Raw genomic sequence first — 20,636 nt, 5'->3', positions numbered from 1 at the left:
CACTAGTTTGGAGCGAGATAACAAAAAAACACACAACATATGAGACCTCTCCACATTCCTCAAGAACTTTCCTAATACTAGAGAAGGGAAGTCAGCACTCCACAGTCAAAGTCTACTTGGACTCTTGCTGCTTGGCACTAAATTGTCCTACCATTCACCACACACAATGCTGCCACTTACTAGTTTGCCAATGGAAACAGACAGGACAGTCTTTAAAGTAAACACATAGGGGGCTGGAGAGATGGCTCAGCAGTTACGGGTGCTTGTAGAATACAGGAGTTTGGTTTTCAGCACCCATCCCTGAGAGCTCACAAATGCCTGTGACCCCAGGTCTGGGGAATCTGAAACTCTCTCAGGCTCCCAAGGATATCTGCACGTGTGTATACACATGCAAATGCACACAAAAATTAAAATTCTTAACGTTTTTAAATAAAATAAGCTAGCATTTGTGATAGCGCATGGCAGTTGTTAAGGCGCTCACAAGTCAAAAATTTGAATTTCTATGAAAAACACCTGTCCATACTAAAACAGTACACATTACAGTTGCTCTTTGCTGTTTATAGGTGGCTTCTGGATCCCGTGGTTCTCAGTGGGGACAGTACTGACCCCTCTGGCAGTAAGCAGGGAAAAGTTCAAAAATTTGTGGTGCTTCTATAAAAGAACCACTATTCGACTTTACAGGGGGTGGGAAATAGTTAAGGGAGTCTCAATAGCCACAGTGCACAGGAAACACTTCTTCCAAAGCCTGTGCGCATTTCCTAGGGTCCATACAGGATTTACCCACACAGATGAATGAAATATTTATAAGGAAGTCTCCAGACACACACACACACCTTTTTAAAAAAGTAACACCCTCCTCAGTTCTCCTAAGGAAACTGGCTACTGTCTAAAGGTATCATAGACGTTGGTTGTAATATGCTATATTGATGTGGGAGTGTCATATATCAATCTGTTGATTTCATTGGTTAAGCAATAAAGAAACTGCTTGGCCCTCATAGGTTAAAACATAGGCGGGAGGAGTAAACAGAACAGAATGCTGGGAGCTCAGACTCGACAGCTCTCCTCTCGGGGCCAGACGCCTCAGAGAGACGCCATAGCTCAGCTCTAGGGGGCACACGCGATGAAGCTCCGACCCAGGATGGACATAGGCTAGAATCTTCCCGGTAAGCCACCTTGGTGCTACACATTATAAGAAATGGGCTAGTCCAGGTGCGAGAATTGGCCAGTAAGGAGTAAGGGCTAGAGCTAATGGGCCAAGCAGTGTTTAAATGAATACAGTTTGTGTGTTGTTATTTTGGGGCATAAGCTAGCAGGCGGCCGGGGTGCTGGGGACACAGCCCCGTCGCTCCTTATTACAACACTATATATGTCTTAGGGCTTAGTTCTTTGGGAGGAGAGGCATTGCCTTCTGCCGTTAGTGATGGTCTAGCTATAGACTGTTTCAATGACAAAGACTGTCTCTGTGACTAGCACAGGGCCTAATTTAAGCCCACCTGCTAAATAAGAACACATGAACAGTTACTGTCCTCAGAAGCTCTTCAAAGGAAAAAGACATAATCAGAAGTTTTAAAATTCTGAGCATTAACACCCTACTGTTGAAAGATGCTTTGTATCATCACAACCAACTGGAGTGTTCTCTAATGTGTGGCATGTGTACACACCCAATTATTTGTGGATTTGTCTACCCCTCCATCGCTTAAATGACTTCCATCTCTGCTGTATTAGACAAGGCTTGGCAATCTCATTCAGTGGTTAAAAGCAGGCTTGGGTTCCCAGAACTAGGGAGGATAAATTGGAATGAGCACATATATTAGTGAGAAAGTCTGCCAAGTGAGCACATATATATTTTCTCTTTGAAAACAAATCTGGCTGAAGATAAGGCTTAGTAGTTCACAGCTCCTACTGGTCTTGCAGAGGACCCTAGTTTGTTCTTCATCAACTGCAAGTTGGATAGCTAACAAACTATCTGTTGGGAATCAACTCCTCTTCTTACTTACAAGGGCACTGCATCCACATGCAAAACACCACTCCCCAACATAAGAATTATTAAAAATAAAGTCTTTTTTAAAAATGCAAGTGATATATGGAATATAAATACAGTAAAACTTTAAATAAGTATCCAACCAAGCTTTTATTTGGGTTTTATTGCAATCTACTTTTGGCAATAAGGGAAAAGTGACCATAAGAACTCATCAGATTTTATTTAACAAAGCAGTTTTTCATGAATGCTTAAGGTCAGTGTATAGTCAGCTCGGCTTCCAGTATCAACTTGAGTACCTCATCACGGATATCTATGCCAGAATGATAACAGTAAGGCATTGCAAGATGCTACATTGTCTAAGATCAAACCATATTTTACACATATAATTTTAGGATAGTAAGGTATACTAATACTCCACAATAAATAAGAACTTTTAAAAAGTGTTGCTTAGCCCTTGTTTAACAAAATCCCATTATTAGCTTATTCTTTAAGTACTCCAGTTAATAAAGGTTTGATTGTACTTCAAGAACTCTGACTTTTCCAAAGATTAAAAATTAGTTATTACTTCTTACATTAAAAACAAAGTTTTAAAGCACATCCACAACTTGTCCTTAAGAGCATGTTCACATCATATATAACTTCTTATGCCTGACAACATGGCTTATATGGCAAAAAGAGTTACATACCAGGACGACTAGGTGGCAGTCCTCCCACCCCACTGCCTTCAAAAAGCCACACTTGGCCTCAGTGTAAAAGTTATTTTATTGCCATGCTACAAAATGTGTGAATTGGCACTGACAGGGAGAGTAAAGAACAAAGGGCACGAAGGGGTGGAGGACAAATGATGCTGTTACACATACAACAGGGTTTTCATTGACAGTGGTTAAGTTTTGCCAATACTAAAAATGCAAACCCAAAATTAAAATGCTGATCATGAAACAGCATTAAAACACAATTTATGCATAGTACAATATCACGTCTTTCATTAGAGAAACAATGGAATGTTTAGAAATTAACCATAGGGGTAAAATTCATATCTCATATACAATTTGGCAATGGTAGTCCCACTGTAGACAACTTTTAGAAGAGAAAAATTAAAATCTAATAAGCTACCTTTATACAAAGTTGCTATTATTTATGCCTTTATGTAGGAAAAAAAACATTTATAATGCAAATTAGGACATACAATAATCTTACAGTATTATACAATGTAATGAAAATAGAAACATAACACAAAGTCTGTCCTTTATAAACATCTATTTTGCACTTCCTAATGCAAATGTGGCACCCTAGTGACTGTACTGTTGACACCAGCCTGTTTCCATGCTGGCTTGTCCAACTGCCAGAGAATTTCAACTATAGGATGCTATAAAAGAATTGTGTTACACCCTGAACAATGAGGAAGCAGGAATGGGGAACAGGCAGCAAGAAGACAGGGTGCTGGTCTGGGCAGCGTACATTGTGAAAGGTCTGAATACTTTCATTTGTTAACTTTTCAAGTCAAAATGTTTCCTATATATTCTGTAATTTCGTACCAATGCCTTGACTCAAATTTGGCAAACATTAAGGAAAAATAGTACCATGTACTTCACATCAGAAATAAATGAGATGCCAATACATTACTTCTGAGTGTCTCTGATGTTATGTCTATTTCAAGAATATATATATATTTATACATACACACTACACATTGCACAAAACACTTGGGCATTTTGGGTAGAAAACAGTACAGGGGAAACTGGGAAGTACTTGTTAGCTTGAGGCAAATACATGGTGGCACGTTGTTGGAAAAATCATGAAAACATAAGGCCCCTGTCCCATTTTTAATAGAACATTATTGAGGTACATTTTTATATGCTGTGCCACAGATCTGGGGTGGAAGCAGTGGGGAGAATAACAAACATCAGTTTTGACTTATGACATCGTGTGTGGGGGTCGACATTAATAACTGTAATGACAAAGATTGCTTGGCAAAGTTTAAGTCCCGAATGTGATCTTTTATGGATATACTGAGAAGTGAAAGCTTTTTGCTGAGTCTTCGAGAGTAAAGTGCATGTCTCATCACTCCACAGCAGCGGGAACAAAAGGAACTATTTGCCAATCTTCTTGGAAGGAGGGAAGGCACCATATTTTCATTTTTTCAAAGGAAGATGAAACTGAGAAGCAAGCCATTGAGAAGAGCACGAGTAAGACCTATATCACTTTTCACCCCTGGTCTCAAAAAAAAAAAATGTGGTCAGGATCTGTATGGATAAAAAAGGATTTTATTGGGGGAGGATTATATTTTCAAAACCAAAAAGTAGTGTCACATAGTCTAATCAACAAAACCAATTACCTAAAATTAAGCTTGTCTCCGAAAATCTGAGACATGTGGCCACAAATATGAGGCAATAAAATATCTCACTCTGAAATTCACCAAATAGTAATACGTACATTCTTCCAAGACAGAGCTTAATGCCCATTATGAGACTACTGTAAAGGACAGGTATTCTAAATGACTGATTGAACAGAAACAAAGGCAGTTTCCAGAAGACATCTAGAAGTTAACATCACCTGTTTACCTCTTCCTAATGAATATTCAGCTAGTCCCCTAAAAATCAAATGGTCAGCAGACAAATTGGTCCCGTTTTCATTCTTAAACCATACATTATTTAAAGCATAAACTGTAGTGATTATATTAGAATCACCAAAAATAAAATAAATCTAACTCAAATCTGAAGGAAAAGTAAAGAGCACAAAGGAAACAAAGACCACCCAGCCTCCAGAGCGATCAGCCCCTCGCTCCAGAGTCAGGAAACCGTGTACACTGCTGCTATCAGAGTTCTTACCCCATGTTCAAAAAACCACTGCTGAAATTTGGCACAATTAGCAGTCTACTCAGAGGAAAGGACAAATGGAAGAGGATATTAAACAGGAATCTGCACGTCTGGTCATTGCTCTCTTAGGGAGAACAGTGAACATTTTAGTAAGCACCAAGTTTACAGAGGAAAAAAGAAGGAAAAAGAAAATTCTCCTATAAACCAACGGCACTAAAAACGATGAAGACAACTGAAATAATTTATTTTCATTATGGTCCCACTCTACTGTTGTGCTAATCTAGTCATGGTTTTATGATGAGTCCTGAATACACAGAATGCTCTAGGACTGAGACCTGTTCTTGTTAAATCAACTTTAGCCACGTCTGGTATAGCCATATCACTATATGAAACTTCCTCAACATTAGAGAAAAAAGTAAAATATTTTGTAAGGCTACCTGTCCTTCCACTCTGTCTTTATTCTACAGTGGTTTAGGAATCTGGAGCATTCTTGATTTCTAAGAGTCCAACATCTGGACTCTCCATTAGTTTATATAAACGTTCATTTCAGATCCTCAGGACTTCCCTGTACTTGCTATGCTGGCAACAATATTAATAGCTCACCAAAATCAGGGGATAATAAGAGCCTAGCTCCACGGGAAGGACAGCAGAGCCCAGGAACAGCAGAGTGGGCAGAACGGGACTGCAGCTGTGTAGCTGAGCAATCCCCACTAAAGTGCTGGGGAATGTGCCCACAGGGAGGACAGGACCATGGGAACTCACATGTTTAAAGTACCTTCCTTTTTTTCTCGGCTAGTAAAGAGATCACCTATGGACACAAATGAAATTTAAAATCGAGACAATGCTTTTTTCATCAACTTGAAGAGTAAACAGCAGGTAAATAAATACTGGACAAGGGCAACCCTGTTAGAAAATAACAGTCGGTTCCAAATGGACCTTCAAGACCATAACTTGACAAAAATGCAAACCAAGTAACAATAAACACACAATCCCATTCCAAAATGATATATAAACTTAAACATTGTATTGTAAATTGAGAAAGACATTACAAAACAGAGTAAGACAACCCAAACACCAAAGGGGGAAAAGCTGAAGCTAAATGGGAATTGAATGGCACAAATGTTTCCAGAGAACAATGTGCTGTCAATCTACTGAAAAGAAACGCCAAGAGATCATGGTGCGGATTTTTCAAATGTTTTTGGGTAAAGTGACCTGAGACTGACTCCTAATCCTATAGTCATTCTGAGTAAGATATCTGGACATGCCCTTCAAATGACACCATGAGATGAGTAAACAAAACTTGGTCTCCTGTCTGCCTTCCAAAATGCAACTATATTCGTGATACTGCACTCTTTCTAGTAACACTGAAGACAGAGGAGCTGACTGGTACAAAAGGAGGTGTGGTTCTTTTGCTTCTTCGTCTTCTTCTTCGTCTTCTTTTTTTTTTTTTTTTTTTTTGGCCCAAGTCAAAAAGCCTTTAATTAATGAAATAAGATTCCTCATGTTCCATGCTGGAGACCGTACACTGTGAGCAGTGAATCTACAAGTCCTACCTTCAAAGCCTAGAGCTATGTTAGCAATGCACATTATCAAGAGACTTTATCAAAGGTTTAAATGCCAACACAACTTAGACGTGAAAGATACACATATGTCCTGGATATGGAATAAAAATCAACCAGCATGTCATTCACTTCAAATCTCATTTTAAATAGGCACTGTGAAAATGGGAATGCTGCTGTACAATAATAATGAGTAGAATATAATGAAATTAGTGTTCTGTAAGGAGTACCTGCTCTACATTAATTCCCTTTAAAGATGCACATGAAATATTCAGAAAAAAATTCATCAGTCTATAAAAGGAGTTAGTGTAGAAATGAAAATGAAGCATTGCATCTTCATTCTTAAAAACTTCACGAAGGTGTGGACGACGTGATGCTTTCCAGGCTCACATGGGCAGGTCAGTACTATTGTGTCTTGTTTTCCTAGACGTACCATCGTCACGGGGCAGTGCTTTCTGCAAGTTGGACATAGCAGCAGTTCTCTCGATGTCTATGACAGCATACAGCTCTGTGCGCCTGGTAGGGGTTTGTGGAAGGGGGGTGGTAGGGGTTTTTGGAGTCTGAGGGTTGTCGGAGTCACTGCCACCTTCCAAATCCACCTGTATATAATTGAGTTGCCTGTGCTCTAAGCTGGGGCGCCTGATGTCAAAGTTAAAGACTGTCGGTGTACAATCCCGACGCCTTGAATAGTCTATTTTGTGAGCACTTGCAGGCACAGTTACATTCTCTGTATTAACATAGTTATGCATTGGATCTAGATTATTATGGTAGCCATTTAGAGATGGGGTCTTTGGTCCTAAATTGTCATCTTCATCCCTACTTAGTTTGCGGGCTTCCCAAACAGGAGGCAAAGATGGTAAATTCTCATAGTTTAACAATGCAGTTCTCCTCTGAGCTGAATTGTTGATGTTCTGAGTATCTGAGGTACTGGCAGATGTCAGACGACCTCTCCTGACCCCTGAGGCACTAGGGATAGATAGCCCATTGATATTTTCATACACCAGTTTGTTAACGGCGGGTACGTCTCTCCGTTCGTCACTGTCATAGCCAGTGTCCCAGTCCGCGCCATTCGCACCACTTCCACTAACTTGGTCTCTTCCAAGCTGCTCCAGTTTCTCCTTTTCCATTAACTGCTTCTGAACAGGGGTTGGTCCTAAAACAAATTTGACTCCTTCGGGTTTTAGAAGAACCTGAGGGTCCCTGTCTTCAGTATTACTTGGTTCTTCTTTTGGTGTGTTGCTTTCCGCATTAGAAACTCTTGCCTCCTGGGGGACATGCACACTTGCACGGTTTTTTCGCTCTTCTTGCACGCCTGTGGTGTTAACATAAGTATGTACCTAAAAAGACAACAAAGCAAATCAGTCAAGGGTAAAGCACAAAGCAAAAAGAGCAGGGTTAACCAGGGGGCTGGAGAGAAGGCTCAGTGGTTAAGAGCACTGGCTGCTTCCAGAGGACCTGGTTCACAATTCCTAGCACCCACATGGCAGCTCCCAACTGTCTGTAACTCAAATGCCCCCTTCTGGCTCCTATAGGCACTGCATACATCAGGTGCAGACATACACATGGGCACAACACCCAACACACATAAAAATTTTTAAAAAGATATTGGTCATGCCAATTCATTTTATTTATTTATTGAAGCAGTCTCATTGTGTTGCCGAGGTTAGCATCAAACTAGATCCAACTGCCTCTACTTCAAAATGTTGGGATTATTGGTTTGTGTCACTGAAGTTAATTTTATGACTTCCTCTTTAAATATACTGTTACCTTAAAACATTTGCACTTATTTTTTGCCTAATAAAAAGACAGGAGGAGAAAAAGGATGCAGAAAACTTTAAAATAACACACAGCATTATATTTAACAGCATTGTATTGGGAACTAGCTGATCATGGTGACACATACCTATAGTCCTGGTATTCTGGAGGCAGAGGCAGGAAGATAGCCAAGTTTGAGGCTATCTTAGGCTACATAACAAGACCCTGTCTCAAAAAAAGGGGGAAGGAAAGAGGATTATCTTTTTGCAAATGATTTAGAAAACCTTGCTAGGCTATTAAAACCTGGTTAATAAATAAGAAATGACAAGAACTGACAAAGAATAGGTAATTTTATCACTATTTCCTTATGCTCTGGCCTGACAAAAAGAAAATCCCTATGTAAGAGTTCTATAAAATACATAGATGGAAAGTAGATACCATCTAATAAGATACCATTACCACTTAGAAAAGCTCAAGAGTATTTTAGAAAGAGAACCTAAAAATACCTGGAGGTCCAGACCAAAAAAATTTTAGGATTAAAAATGAAATGCAAAATTGAGGAAAATGTAATTATAGTAAACAATATAACAATGTTTACTACATAAAGAACACAAAAATTGATTTAAAGACACTAAAAATCCCTTAATGATAAATGACCATAACTTAGAAAAGACAACTTAGCTGATAATATATATAACGTTCAAACAAATACATGGTTCCACATTTGAACTAGTGAGGAACACTAAATAGCTCCAAGCAACTTCAATGCCAAAAATCTACCCTTGCACCTATAGTTCACTGGTAACAAAGACTAAGACATCAAAAGTAGGATAAACTCTAAACCACTAAGAACTGACTGAGTTTGTCTTTCTTCATCGACAAATGTACTTCTCTACAGACATACAAACTACTCAGAAGGCTCTTCAATTCCAGCACTCAGGAGGCAGAGACAGGCAGATCTCTCTGGGAGTCCAAGGCTAGCTTGGTCTATTGTGAGTTCCAGACAAGCCAGGGCTCCATAGTGAGACCCTTTCTCAGAAAAAAAGAAAAAAAAATTAGGCTCCCCTTACATCTGTACATATTTCAGCACAATAGCAAATACATGCCATTTCTCCAATCTTCAATGCAGAAGTAATTCACAGTGGAAGCTAAAAATCACAATGAATAATAGTTCCAAGTATTAACACAACAACACAATACTGCACAAACAGTTTTGTTGGTACTCAATGGCAGCTGCTTACCTGTTCCTCGGCCACAAGCAAAGGATGGGTAGACTCTTCACCGACTGAGGGTAAGCGAGCACTTCCCACAGAAGGATGCCGGCTGGAGGGGTGGGATGAGGCATCTCCAAACGAGGGGTAGCGGGGATATCCGTTAGGTAAGTTCTGAGCAGCAAACCCTGGAGCTAAGGAGAAAGGCAGGATATGGGAGTAGGGCAGAGAATAAAAATGAGTGACATTCCCGTCAGGACACACAGAAGCTAGAGCAAAAAAAGCAGCGCATCCAATTTTACTTTATCAGCTAACTGGTCTTTCTGGCAGCACTGATGATAAAACATCATTCCCCCCAGCACAGTCAAGCATTTCAACACTGAGCTATACACCTGGCTTTTAATTCACATTTTAGGTAATGTGCGATATTTAATGTTTTCATTTTTAAAATGTTTGTCACTAAAGCTAACAGGGGTTTTGTTGTTGATGATCATTTCTAATTGTTATAGATTAAATGTCCATAACCTGTACCTTGTAAGTGTCTGACATGCAAAATGAGAGAGAAAATGTCTACTTACTTGTGGGTGTTCGAGGGGTTCTAGGGACTTCCAACTCTGTCTGATGATTATTTCTTTCTACAACAGGCTCTTCCACCACATTTATACTATTATTTTGCATAATCTCTTGCAACATATTAAATAATTCTTCTGCTCGGGCACACTTAAAAGCAAAGATTCCTACAAATATAAATCAAGAGGGAAACATGGTCACAAGAGCAGTGGTCAGCAGTGACTGCAGAGATTGACCAGAGGACAGAGGACAAGTGACTGCGGGACACCCGGCTGTAATTGGACACCTGTATAACACCTCCAAGGCTCAGGAACTGCACAGAAGAAAGGGCAGAAAACTGTCGGCCCCAAAGGGCAAGGAGTTTGGGATGGAATGTTGACTTCCAGGCACAACAAGCTGCTGCATTCTTAAATGCACAGCAGCCGTGATTATATGCATAAGGACTGAACTTACTAGACCCATCAGCATGCCCTGTCATAGGGCAGGGGAACTGGCTCAAGGGGGTCTAGAATTTCTACCGAGTTAATGGTTAATGTGGGACAGAAAGACATTTTATCAATGGTGAAGGCACAGTAAGGTACCTGTGCTCCAGTAAACAAACCCTCATCCATGTTCCTGTAAAGGACTCTAATGATAAACTCACTGGAGTTCTCCCAAATCCCTCCCCATGACATCAAAGTAGATGGGGACTAACTGGAAAGAGAAAGGGACCAGCAACAGTGGGAGCTAAAAAAGGGAGGAAGAGGGGCTACATGATCAAATTTTATTATAAACATGCATGAAAATACCAATGAACCCCATTTTATGTATAATTAATATACAGTAATAAATTTTTGAAAAGTTATAAGGACTCAAAGAAAAACAATTTGTGAAATAGGCATCTGTGGTGGTCTGGATAAAAATAGGCCTCCTAGCTCAAATATTTGAACATCTAGTCCCTGGTTGGTGGAATGTTTAAGGATTAAGTATGGCCTCATGAGGGAGTGTGTAACTGGGAAGGGTTTCTGAGGTGTCGAAAGCCCAGGTCAGCACAATCTCTGCTGCCACCAGTGCATCAGGATGAAAGGCTCTCAGCTACTGCTCCAGCACTATGCTCCCTGCCCTGCAGACAACTGTAAGCCAGCCCCAGTTAAATATTTCCTTTATAAGGTTTGCCTTGGTCATGGTGTCTCTTCACAGCAATTGAACAGCGACTAAGACAGCATCCTAATGTGCCAACAGGAAGAAACAACTTCTGATCAATCAATTACAGACGTCTTATCTCAAGGCATAAATCCATAAAGCTAAGATAATTTCAGTTTGTTTACAGGACCTTTCAGAGCAAAGGGGATCTATCTGCACATATACTCCAGAGGCTTTAACAGCAGGGGGAGCCCAGTCACCAGGAACAACGCAACACTCACCACCGAGCAGGCCTGCCTGTGGGCTTTATAACCATGGCCTGGTTCACTATCACAATCCCATGAGACAGGCATTATCATTGCCCTCTACAAAGTTCCAACAGAAGGCATATAACTTGCCCAAGCTACTCCATTAGTAGGGAGTCAAAATTATTATCATCATTATTATTAATTAGTTAAAAAATAAAACCATGTTCTATCTGACTCCCGTGTTTACATTGCTTTCCCAAGAAGTTAGGACCAAAACTAATACTTAGCCATTTTACTTCTACCAAGGGCAAAGTGTTTAGTGCATGCTTGATAAATAAATGGACATTAATCTATTTTCTTTCTTTCTTTCTTTCTTTCTTTCTTTCTTTCTTTCTTTCTTTTTTTCTTTCTTTGCTCTCTTTCTCTTTTTTTAAAAACTGAGACAGGTTTCACTGTGGAACTCTGGCTGTTCTGGAACTCACTCTATAAGACCAGGCTTGCCTCAAACTCCAAGATCTACCTACCTCTGCCTTCTGAGTGCTGGAATTAAAGGTGTGCCATCCCTGCCCAGCCATAATTTTCTTTTTTTTTAAAACCATTCTGTTTGGGAGTTTTGTGGGGAATTTATTTATTGGCACAGGGTCTTTCTTTTTAAACCTGCCCGGCTTGGAATTCGCTATGTAGAGTTTGCAAGAATCCTCCTGCTTCTGCCTCCCAGGGGCTAGGTGTATAAGCGAGCATGTGTCATCATCATTCCCAGCCTTCCTCACAGAAATGAAACGCTGTATACAGAATAACTGAAAGCATAATGTTTCAAATATATCTGAAGAAAATGAAGGCTTTACCTACCTTGTCCAGTCTGACACCTTCGACCACTTTCAAAAGAAAAGAGATTTGAGTCATAGCCATATCGTCGCAGGCAGAGGTAGTGCCATTTTACTGAATCACGTTTACGGGTGTATAGAATCAGTTCTGTGTCTGTAAGCTCCATTATGCCAGAGCCTAGCTCATTCCCATCATCATCCACATTAATGACCTAAAAAGAAATAATAGCATCTTAAACATTTCACCAACTTTCAGAAAAATGCACTGCTGATAATTATATCAACTTATTTTTTCACTTGCTAGTTCATCCACCTGTCAATGTGTGTAGGGTATGATCTATACAGCAATAAAATAATATCCACTCACATGTGTAAAGAGTTTACATTTCCACTGGAGAAATAAGATACAAACACCAAGTCACACTATGCTAGACGAGCTGACAAATGAGCGCAGCAGAGACTAGCCAAGGCAGCAACGACTGCCTACGGCAGCTGAAAACAGTAAGGAGGGATTTTAACTAGACTTGAGTAGGATTAACTTTATAGAGGAAATCCAGCAAAAGGGAAAGCTGGTGGCTCACAAGATACAAACACAATATGAAGAAACAATGCTGAAACAAAATAAAGAAAGTACCTTTAAAAAGGTCAAATTAAGACAGGCCCAACCCAAAGTTCATCTAAAAAAAAAAAAAAAAAAAAAAAAAAGGACTGTAATGCCAAGCTCCAGAAAACACCCAGAGATGGGCTGGGTTAATGGCTCACTTGACTAGCGTGCATGAAGCCCTAGGTTCCATTCTAGCACTGCAAACAAAGAAAATGGCCAAAGACCAAGAATAAAGAGTAATATATTTATGGAGACGCTGTCATGCCCCTGGGCACAAACAGGAGATTTGCATGTACTTTCCCCACTTAATTTTTCTAACAACCCCTGACTACAGGTCAACGTTGTACCAACGGCAGTAAGACTTACTAATCATACAAACTGCCCCAGAGTGCAAAGCTGTTAAGTAACAGAGCTGGAACTCATGCAAGATACATGCCACCCTGAAGCTAAGACCAGCACACCGAGGTCAGACTGGAAGAATTTAGCCTATTGTAGCACGTTACTGAAGGAAGAAAGAGGACCAAATTGTGCAGCGACCACAGGGTAAATCCAAGTGTGGTGAAGAAATCAAGCCAAAGATGGTAGCACAAGCCCTACAATCCAGCTAGAGACGAAAAAGAGTGCTGGGGGCTACAAGGTAGACTTGGATACACAGCAAGACTATCTTATCAAGAAAAAAATATGACCTGGCATGGTGATGTAAACTTTTAATCCCAGCACTCAGGAGGCATTGGCAGGCAGATCTCTGAGTTAGAGGTCAGCCTGGGCTACAAAGCAAGTCCCAGGACAGTCAGAGAAACCCTGTCTCTAAAAATTACAAACAAAAAAAGCAAAAAGCAACAACAAAAACAAAAGACCCAAAAACAAACAAACAAACAAAAAACAAATTAATCGTCCATTTAAGCATGCATGAAGATGTCTAAATGATGATGCTACTATTGGGATCTTAAGTGTCAAAGCCACAGACCCCGACCGTGGCAGCAGCACTTATAAAGTGTATCCCGACCACGACACTGTGCTCTACAGCACTCTGCCTCGCTGTGCCGTCCCATAGCAGCAGGCTAACCGATCCCGTGCTGTAACCTCCAAGGCTGACCCCAAATAAAACTCTTCTCCAAAATAAGGCCTTTGTTAGCGACAGAAAGTTGACAAGTGGTAAGACTACAAAGACTACTCGAAAATGACGTTTTAAAGAAACGATTATCGCAATCATGTGATCAACGGGACACAAAGGACCAAATGAAAACTAAAGGAGGATTCCTGTTATGGTTTGTCCCCATGGCTGTTCATCTGCGGAGGCTTGGCCATCACTGTGGCAATGCTGAGGTGGCAGTACTGACTTAAGAGGTAGGCATATGGGAGGTCCTTAGGTTACTGGGAGTGTGCCCTCAAAAGGGTCAACATAGGATCTGTGAGACCCCAGCTAACCCAGTCTCTCAGAGTTCTGGTTGTGCAGGCCACTGAGATACTATACCACAAGGCAGTCAAGTAAAGGGGTCCTTGGTTAGGGCCGGTGCTATGTTGATTGACCTCTTCTATTCAAAATTGTAAGCTAGACACACCTCTTTCCTTTGAAGTATTGAGCCAGAGACATTTGTTACAGTATGTCCAGAAATGGACCAATAATCCATATTGTTAGTAAGAAAGTGCCATTTACAATCAAATAAGAAAAGGCAGACTGTGGGAAAGGTGGGGAAATAAAAGGTTCTGGGTAATAAAAAGAAAGACGGCAAGATGACTTAGTGTTCAAGTACATCGAAGGAGGCAGAAGAAGAACAACATAGTTTTGCCGGCTTTACTGACCTTAAACTTGTTCCGATGGTTATCTGGGACAGTGTCTTTATCTGGACAGCTACAACAGCTACCCATGGCTTCTTCAGAAGACCATGTGAGCACTGCACAGAAAATAATTTGAAGAAAATTATACCAGGATACAAAAGTTGCAAAACAGGAAAAGACTAGAAAGCACCACACACAAGCATGATACTTTGATGCAGAAAATAAAGCCCAATGATGTTAATGTTTAGAATTAAATTTCATTCAGCCAGCTGGTCAATTCTGCTTGGTGATACATGCCTCAGAAATGAGTGTTTCCAGTTTAACTTATAAAGGTCTGCTTATTCTAAAACCATGTACTACTACCTAAACAATTAGTTTACAGTTATTCAATAGTTAATCAAAAAACTAATTGGGGGAGAGGTTTCCGAGACAGGGTTTCTCTGTGTAGCCTTGGCTGTCCTCAGACTCACAGAAATCCACCTTCCTCTACCTCACAAGTCCTAGGATTAAAGGTATGTGCCACCACTATCCAACAAGAAACTAATCTTTTATGGCTTATCAGAAATTTCATGTCCCTTCTTTTAAAAAAATAAAAGCTGGGCATGTGGCACATGTCTTTAATACCAGCAGAGACAACCAGCTCTTGGGAGTCTGAAGCTAGCCTGATTCATATGGAGAGTTCCAGGCCAGCCAGGGCTGCGTGCATGTGTGTGTGTACAATTTTTTTTAAAAAGATGCTACATTTTTGGCTAGCAGGTATTTTGATTCTTATTACTCATTGTAGTCCCTTTTACGTGTCCTATTAGACAAGAGTTCATTGGCAAGCAACACACAACAAACTTTAAACAGTACATTAGTAAGAAAGAAGACCAATTTAATTCAACCTGTAGAATAAAACACACAACACTGGTCAACCTTTGTTTATTTACTTGTGATATATTTTGTCTATTTAGTCCTTTGCCACAGAAGGTCAGATAAAGCTCACAGAGGTGACAATAAAGGAGAATGTCACAGAGGTGAAAATAAAGGAGAATGTCAAAGCATTACTTCTAAACAAACCAGAGAAGCAGAATACATTTGCCATTTGCTACATGGGGTAGGCAAAGATGCACAGGAACCAGACAATATTCCAAACACAGATGTGATTAAAACTGTTTAAATTCAGTGTTTTGTTTTGGTTTTTGTTTTTTTAACTGCTTTCAGGTTTAAAAACCAAAACCAAACCCCCTGGTACGGGAGGTCTTTTTGTCTATGTGTTGCTTTTATTGGTTAATATTCATTATTGGTTAATGAATAAAAAAACTGGCTTGCCCTGATAGGGTAGAACAGAGCTAGGCGGGGAAAAACTAAACAGAATGCTGAGAGAAGGAGGTGGAGAGAGAGAGAAGTCATGGAGCCACTGAAGATAGCCATTAGGAATTTTAGTCAGTAAGCCACAGCCACGTGGCAATATACAGATTAATAGAAATGGGTTAAATTAATTTAAGAGTTAGCCAGTAAGAAGTTAGAGCTAATGGGCCAAGCAGTGATTTAATTAATACAGTTTCTGTGTGGTTATTTCAGGTCTAAGCCAGCTGGGTGGCTGGGAACCACAAGCGGCCTCCTCAACGTGGGTAAGATACCAGCCCAACCCCTCTTCTCCCCTGCTCTAACTACCCCTACCTCTAGTTAGAATAAACAAACTACCATCCCCACATCAGCTGTTGTCTCACATCCTTCCACAATAGCTGTCTGCAGCTTCCCTTTCCTGATGCCAACCTATCAGATTAATTAGAATTTTCACACAACACCATCTAAGCACCCTAGGTTGCCCAACTGCACCTACATCGCTTTGTCTTTAGCAGAAATTGTGGCTGGCTATCCACTTACATACTGTTCTCCCTCTATTATGAGCTCCTTCCCAGCAGGAGTGGGCCTTACTCATCCTTTGTAATGTTCAACAGTAAGTAGGTACTTTAGGCTATTTCTGAACTAAGTGAACTATATTACACTAAGGTAAAGAATGCTTGGCAATTAAAATTAAGATGAAAAATTGTACTATCATATAAACCTAGAAGAATGTAACCTGCAGTATTCTCATAGTAAAACGGCATGGTCTTTTAAGGTGTTCTGTGTGTTAGTCAACTAATTTTGCTGTGATCTCTGAAGACAGGTATCCTCTCTTCTTCATTCCCTAGGGCACTAGCACACTATTTAACGTAGCACATGTTCTATATATGTTTTAAGTTTTTGATTGATAAGTATCAAATTATTAAAAGAGAAAAATATTTTTAAGTTTACAAATGGTATAACTGGGGCTGGAGAGATGGCTCAGTGGTTAAGAGCACTGCCTATTCCCAGCAACCACATGGTGGCTCACAACCATCTGTAGTAAGATCTGGTGCCTTCTTCTGGCCTGCAGGTATACATGCAGACAGAATACTGAGAATACTGTATACATAATAATAAAAAAAAGGTATAACTGATAGAAACATTTTGAAAATCTTAAAATTATGTCATTCTTTCCCTGTCCTCCTTAAACACATTCATTTTAACTATGGAAGGGGGCTAGTCAGATGTGCACTAAAATTCACCTGCGTGCCGGGCGGTGGTGGCGCACGCCTTTAATCCCAGCAGAGGCAGAGGCAGGCGGATCTCTGTGAGTTCGAGGCCAGCCTGGTCTACAAGAGCTAGTTCCAGGACGGGCACCAAATCTACAGAGAAACCTTGTCTCGAAAAACCAAAAAAAAAAAAATTCACCTGCCTGCAGGATACATTAACCCAAAATTCTTCACTTTAGCCTTGGGAAAACTCTTCAGACAAGGGCAAAAGGCAGCCACTTTTTTTTTTCACTAAAATATCACAAGAATGATCTCTAGACAACATACTAAAATTCTTCTCTGAAACCCCTTGAGTGACCCCCATCAGTTCAAATAACTCTTAGCATCTGTCTTCCATGCTCCTACTAGTATGCCCCATTAAGCAGTGCTAAAGCACTCCACTGCCAGAGTCATGGGATACCTGAGGAGAAGAGCTACTAACAGGGAGTGGAACCAGCCCAAAAGAAGTAAGTTGTAAACAAATCTGAACAGAACTGGAGACCTGAAGAGCGTTTTGACATCAGATGCAAAGATGCAGAGTTTGGAGTTTGCCCATCTGGTTTTTGCTCTTGCTGTGGTCTAATATGTCCTTGATATGCTCCCTTCTCTATGTTTTGGGATATTATCCAAATGTATATCCTGTGACATTATATGTTGAAGTATGTGATCTGCTTTTTTATTTTGGTTTTTATAGGTGATTACAGTCAAGAGATTGTCATGCATCTCCGAGGAGACTTTGGACTTTGAAGTAAGTTTGAGACTGAATAGACTATGGGGACTTTTGAAGTTGGAGTGAATGAAGCTGGGTTTTTAGATGAGGCGACCGCAGCAGAGAATGAGGGACAGACAAGACAACAAGATGATGCCCTCTATTAGTGGCATCCAGCAGTCAGAGGGGTCATCTGACCTAGGGTGTGAGAGTAAGTGAGACAAAGGTATGACAAGATATTGGTAATAGGAAAGGAACAAAGAAGAGGGCTAGCCAACAAATGAAGGGGGGGGGGCAAAATCAGGACAAGGTTTTGACACGATGAGAGCAGGGGCTTAGTCCTCGAGAAAAGCTCAAGCTGGTGAACACAGGCAGTGGTTTATATTCCAGCTTTGGGAAAGAGACCTGTTTAGAAACTGAATTAGAGTTTTGACAGTTTCGTTGATGTGCACAATGCATTCAGGTTGTTCTCTTCCTCTACCTCTTCACCATCCTCCTTCCCTGAGTACACTCCTCCTTCTCTGAGTACACTCCTCCTTCCAACTTGTCCCTTCCGAGACTCATGCCGTCTGGTCTTGCTGTGTGACTCCTTTAGTTTAACCAGGACCATACCTGTGACTACTGGACTAGGACTAACAATGGGAACAATGGAACATGATGGGGTCACCAGTGGATGCCAACTGACTCCTCCTCTCTCTGACTCTATCAGTAAGAAACAGTTCTGCAGTAAGGGACAGGGTGCCCTGAGTCCCTCCTCCACCATGTCTGCCTGTGTCTGCCTGAGGACAAGCCCATTCTTGTGTGGATCCAGTGCAGACTTTCAGAGTTGGTAAGAGTTCCTCATTGCTACAGCTGTGCATTGCCCTAAAAGATGTGAAATCTCTATTCAAATCTCCGAGGCCCTCCTTCTCACCCACAATCTCCTAACAAAGAGAAAGGAGAGGTGCTGGATAGTTTTCACTTTTGAATAGCACATCAGTATCTGGTTGCCACATCTCAGCTGTGACACCTTAAACACTGAATAAAGACCCATGTGCTCTCATAAGCACATGTCTCCAGAACTCGACACATACGTAGGTGATCTTATGCTCCCCAAGGACAACACTGATATCTGAGTATATTCAACAGCAACAGGCAGCTTTCACCTGAGATCAACTTCCACAGACTGTGTGAATATTCTCCACTAGGAAATACTGTGTTTGTTTAATTAAGGTCATTTGCACTTATTTTCTGGGAACAAGGGAGTCAGTCAGTAATCAAGACTCAACATGGTTACATTCAACAAAACAGTATTAAGTTGATTGGCCCTTTCTTTTAAGGTAAATTTCAACTTACCTAGATTTGGCCATGAATATTGTTAGCCTCTGATGCTGCATCAGGAGATTAATCATATTTCAAAATACGATTTCTTCATTTAATGACTTAACCTAGAAATAACAGAAAAAAAATCAATCTCTTTCTGGCAGTTGAAGCTGGAACCTCATACATGCTGAGTACATGTTCTTAACCACTGAAGAACACACAGTCCTGAGACTTTGCTTCTTTTAAGATAAAAGCTTTCACTCTAAGACTTCTGGTAGTACTACTAGTTCAGCTGACCAATATAAAAAAATTCAAAGATCTAAAATATTGATTTAAAAATATCCAAGCTAGATTTTAAAAAAAGTAATGCATCAACCTAAGTTCTACAACGACTCTGGCTTCTGGACTAAAGCTACAGTACTGCCCAGTCCACTTCTATATACATAGGTCCCACTACAGCCACGACACTGCCCAGTCCACTTCTATATACATATGTCCACTACAGCCACGACACTGCGCAGTCCACTTCTATATACATATGTCCACTACAGCCACGACACTGCCCAGTCCACTTCTATATACATAGGTCCCACTACAGCCACGACACTGCCCAGTCCACTTCTATATACATAGGTCCCACTACAGCCACGACACTGCCCAGTCCACTTCTATATACATATGTCCACTACAGCCACGACACTGCCCAGTCCACTTCTATATACATATGTCCCATTACAGCCACGGCACTGCCCAGTCCACTTCTATATACATATGTCCCACTACAGCCACGACACTGCCCAGTCCACTTCTATATACATATGTCCCACTACAGCCACGGCACTGCCCAGTCCACTTCTATATACATATGTCCCACTACAGCCACGGCACTGCCCAGTCCACTTCTATATACATATGTCCCACTACAGCCACGGCACTGCCCAGTCCACTTCTATATACATATGTCCACTACAGCCACGACACTGCCCAGTCCACTTCTATATACATATGTCCACTACAGCCACGACACTGCCCAGTCCACTTCTATATACATATGTCCCACTACAGCCACGACACTGCCCAGTCCACTTCTATATACATATGTCCCATTACAGCCACGACACTGCCCAGTCCACTTCTATATACATAGGTCCCACTACAGCCACGACACTGCCCAGTCCACTTCTATATACATATGTCCACTACAGCCACGACACTGCCCAGTCCACTTCTATATACATATGTCCCATTACAGCCACGACACTGCCCAGTCCACTTCTATATACATATGTCCACTACAGCCACGACACTGCCCAGTCCACTTCTATATACATATGTCCCACTACAGCCACGACACTGCCCAGTCCACTTCTATATACATATGCCCCACTACAGCCACGACACTGCCCAGTCCACTTCTATATACATATGCCCCACTACAGCCACGACACTGCCCAGTCCACTTCTATATACATAGGTCCCACTACAGCCACGACACTGCCCAGTCCACTTCTATATACATATGTCCACTACAGCCACGACACTGCCCAGTCCACTTCTATATACATATGTCCCATTAC

General features: G+C 40.9%; 1 protein-coding gene across 3 annotated transcripts in view; it reads right to left on the bottom strand.

The window, feature by feature from the left end:
* Positions 1–2,112: 2,112 nt before the first annotated feature.
* The window catches only part of Frs2 (fibroblast growth factor receptor substrate 2), an 82,102-nt gene continuing 63,578 nt past the window's right edge, over positions 2,113–20,636 (bottom strand). For 2 of the 3 annotated variants that reach the window (XM_075954919.1, XM_075954918.1), the window contains exons 3-8: positions 19,093–19,184; positions 14,494–14,585; positions 12,112–12,298; positions 9,901–10,059; positions 9,353–9,516; positions 2,113–7,693 (exon numbers count right to left, since the gene is read on the bottom strand). In XM_075954919.1, the coding sequence (XP_075811034.1) occupies positions 6,743–7,693; positions 9,353–9,516; positions 9,901–10,059; positions 12,112–12,298; positions 14,494–14,559 (1,527 nt within the window). In that variant the 5' untranslated portion in view covers positions 14,560–14,585; positions 19,093–19,184 and the 3' untranslated portion in view covers positions 2,113–6,742. The remainder of the gene's footprint in view (positions 7,694–9,352; positions 9,517–9,900; positions 10,060–12,111; positions 12,299–14,493; positions 14,586–19,092; positions 19,185–20,636) is intronic. The other variant, XM_075954920.1, reaches the window with a different exon arrangement.

Source organism: Microtus pennsylvanicus, chromosome 20, assembly GCF_037038515.1.
Source record: "Microtus pennsylvanicus isolate mMicPen1 chromosome 20, mMicPen1.hap1, whole genome shotgun sequence".
In the NCBI taxonomy this organism is placed as follows: domain Eukaryota; kingdom Metazoa; phylum Chordata; class Mammalia; order Rodentia; family Cricetidae; genus Microtus; species Microtus pennsylvanicus.
The sequence above is the reverse complement of the archived record's forward strand: the minus strand, read 5'-3'. Positions and strand labels throughout refer to the sequence as shown.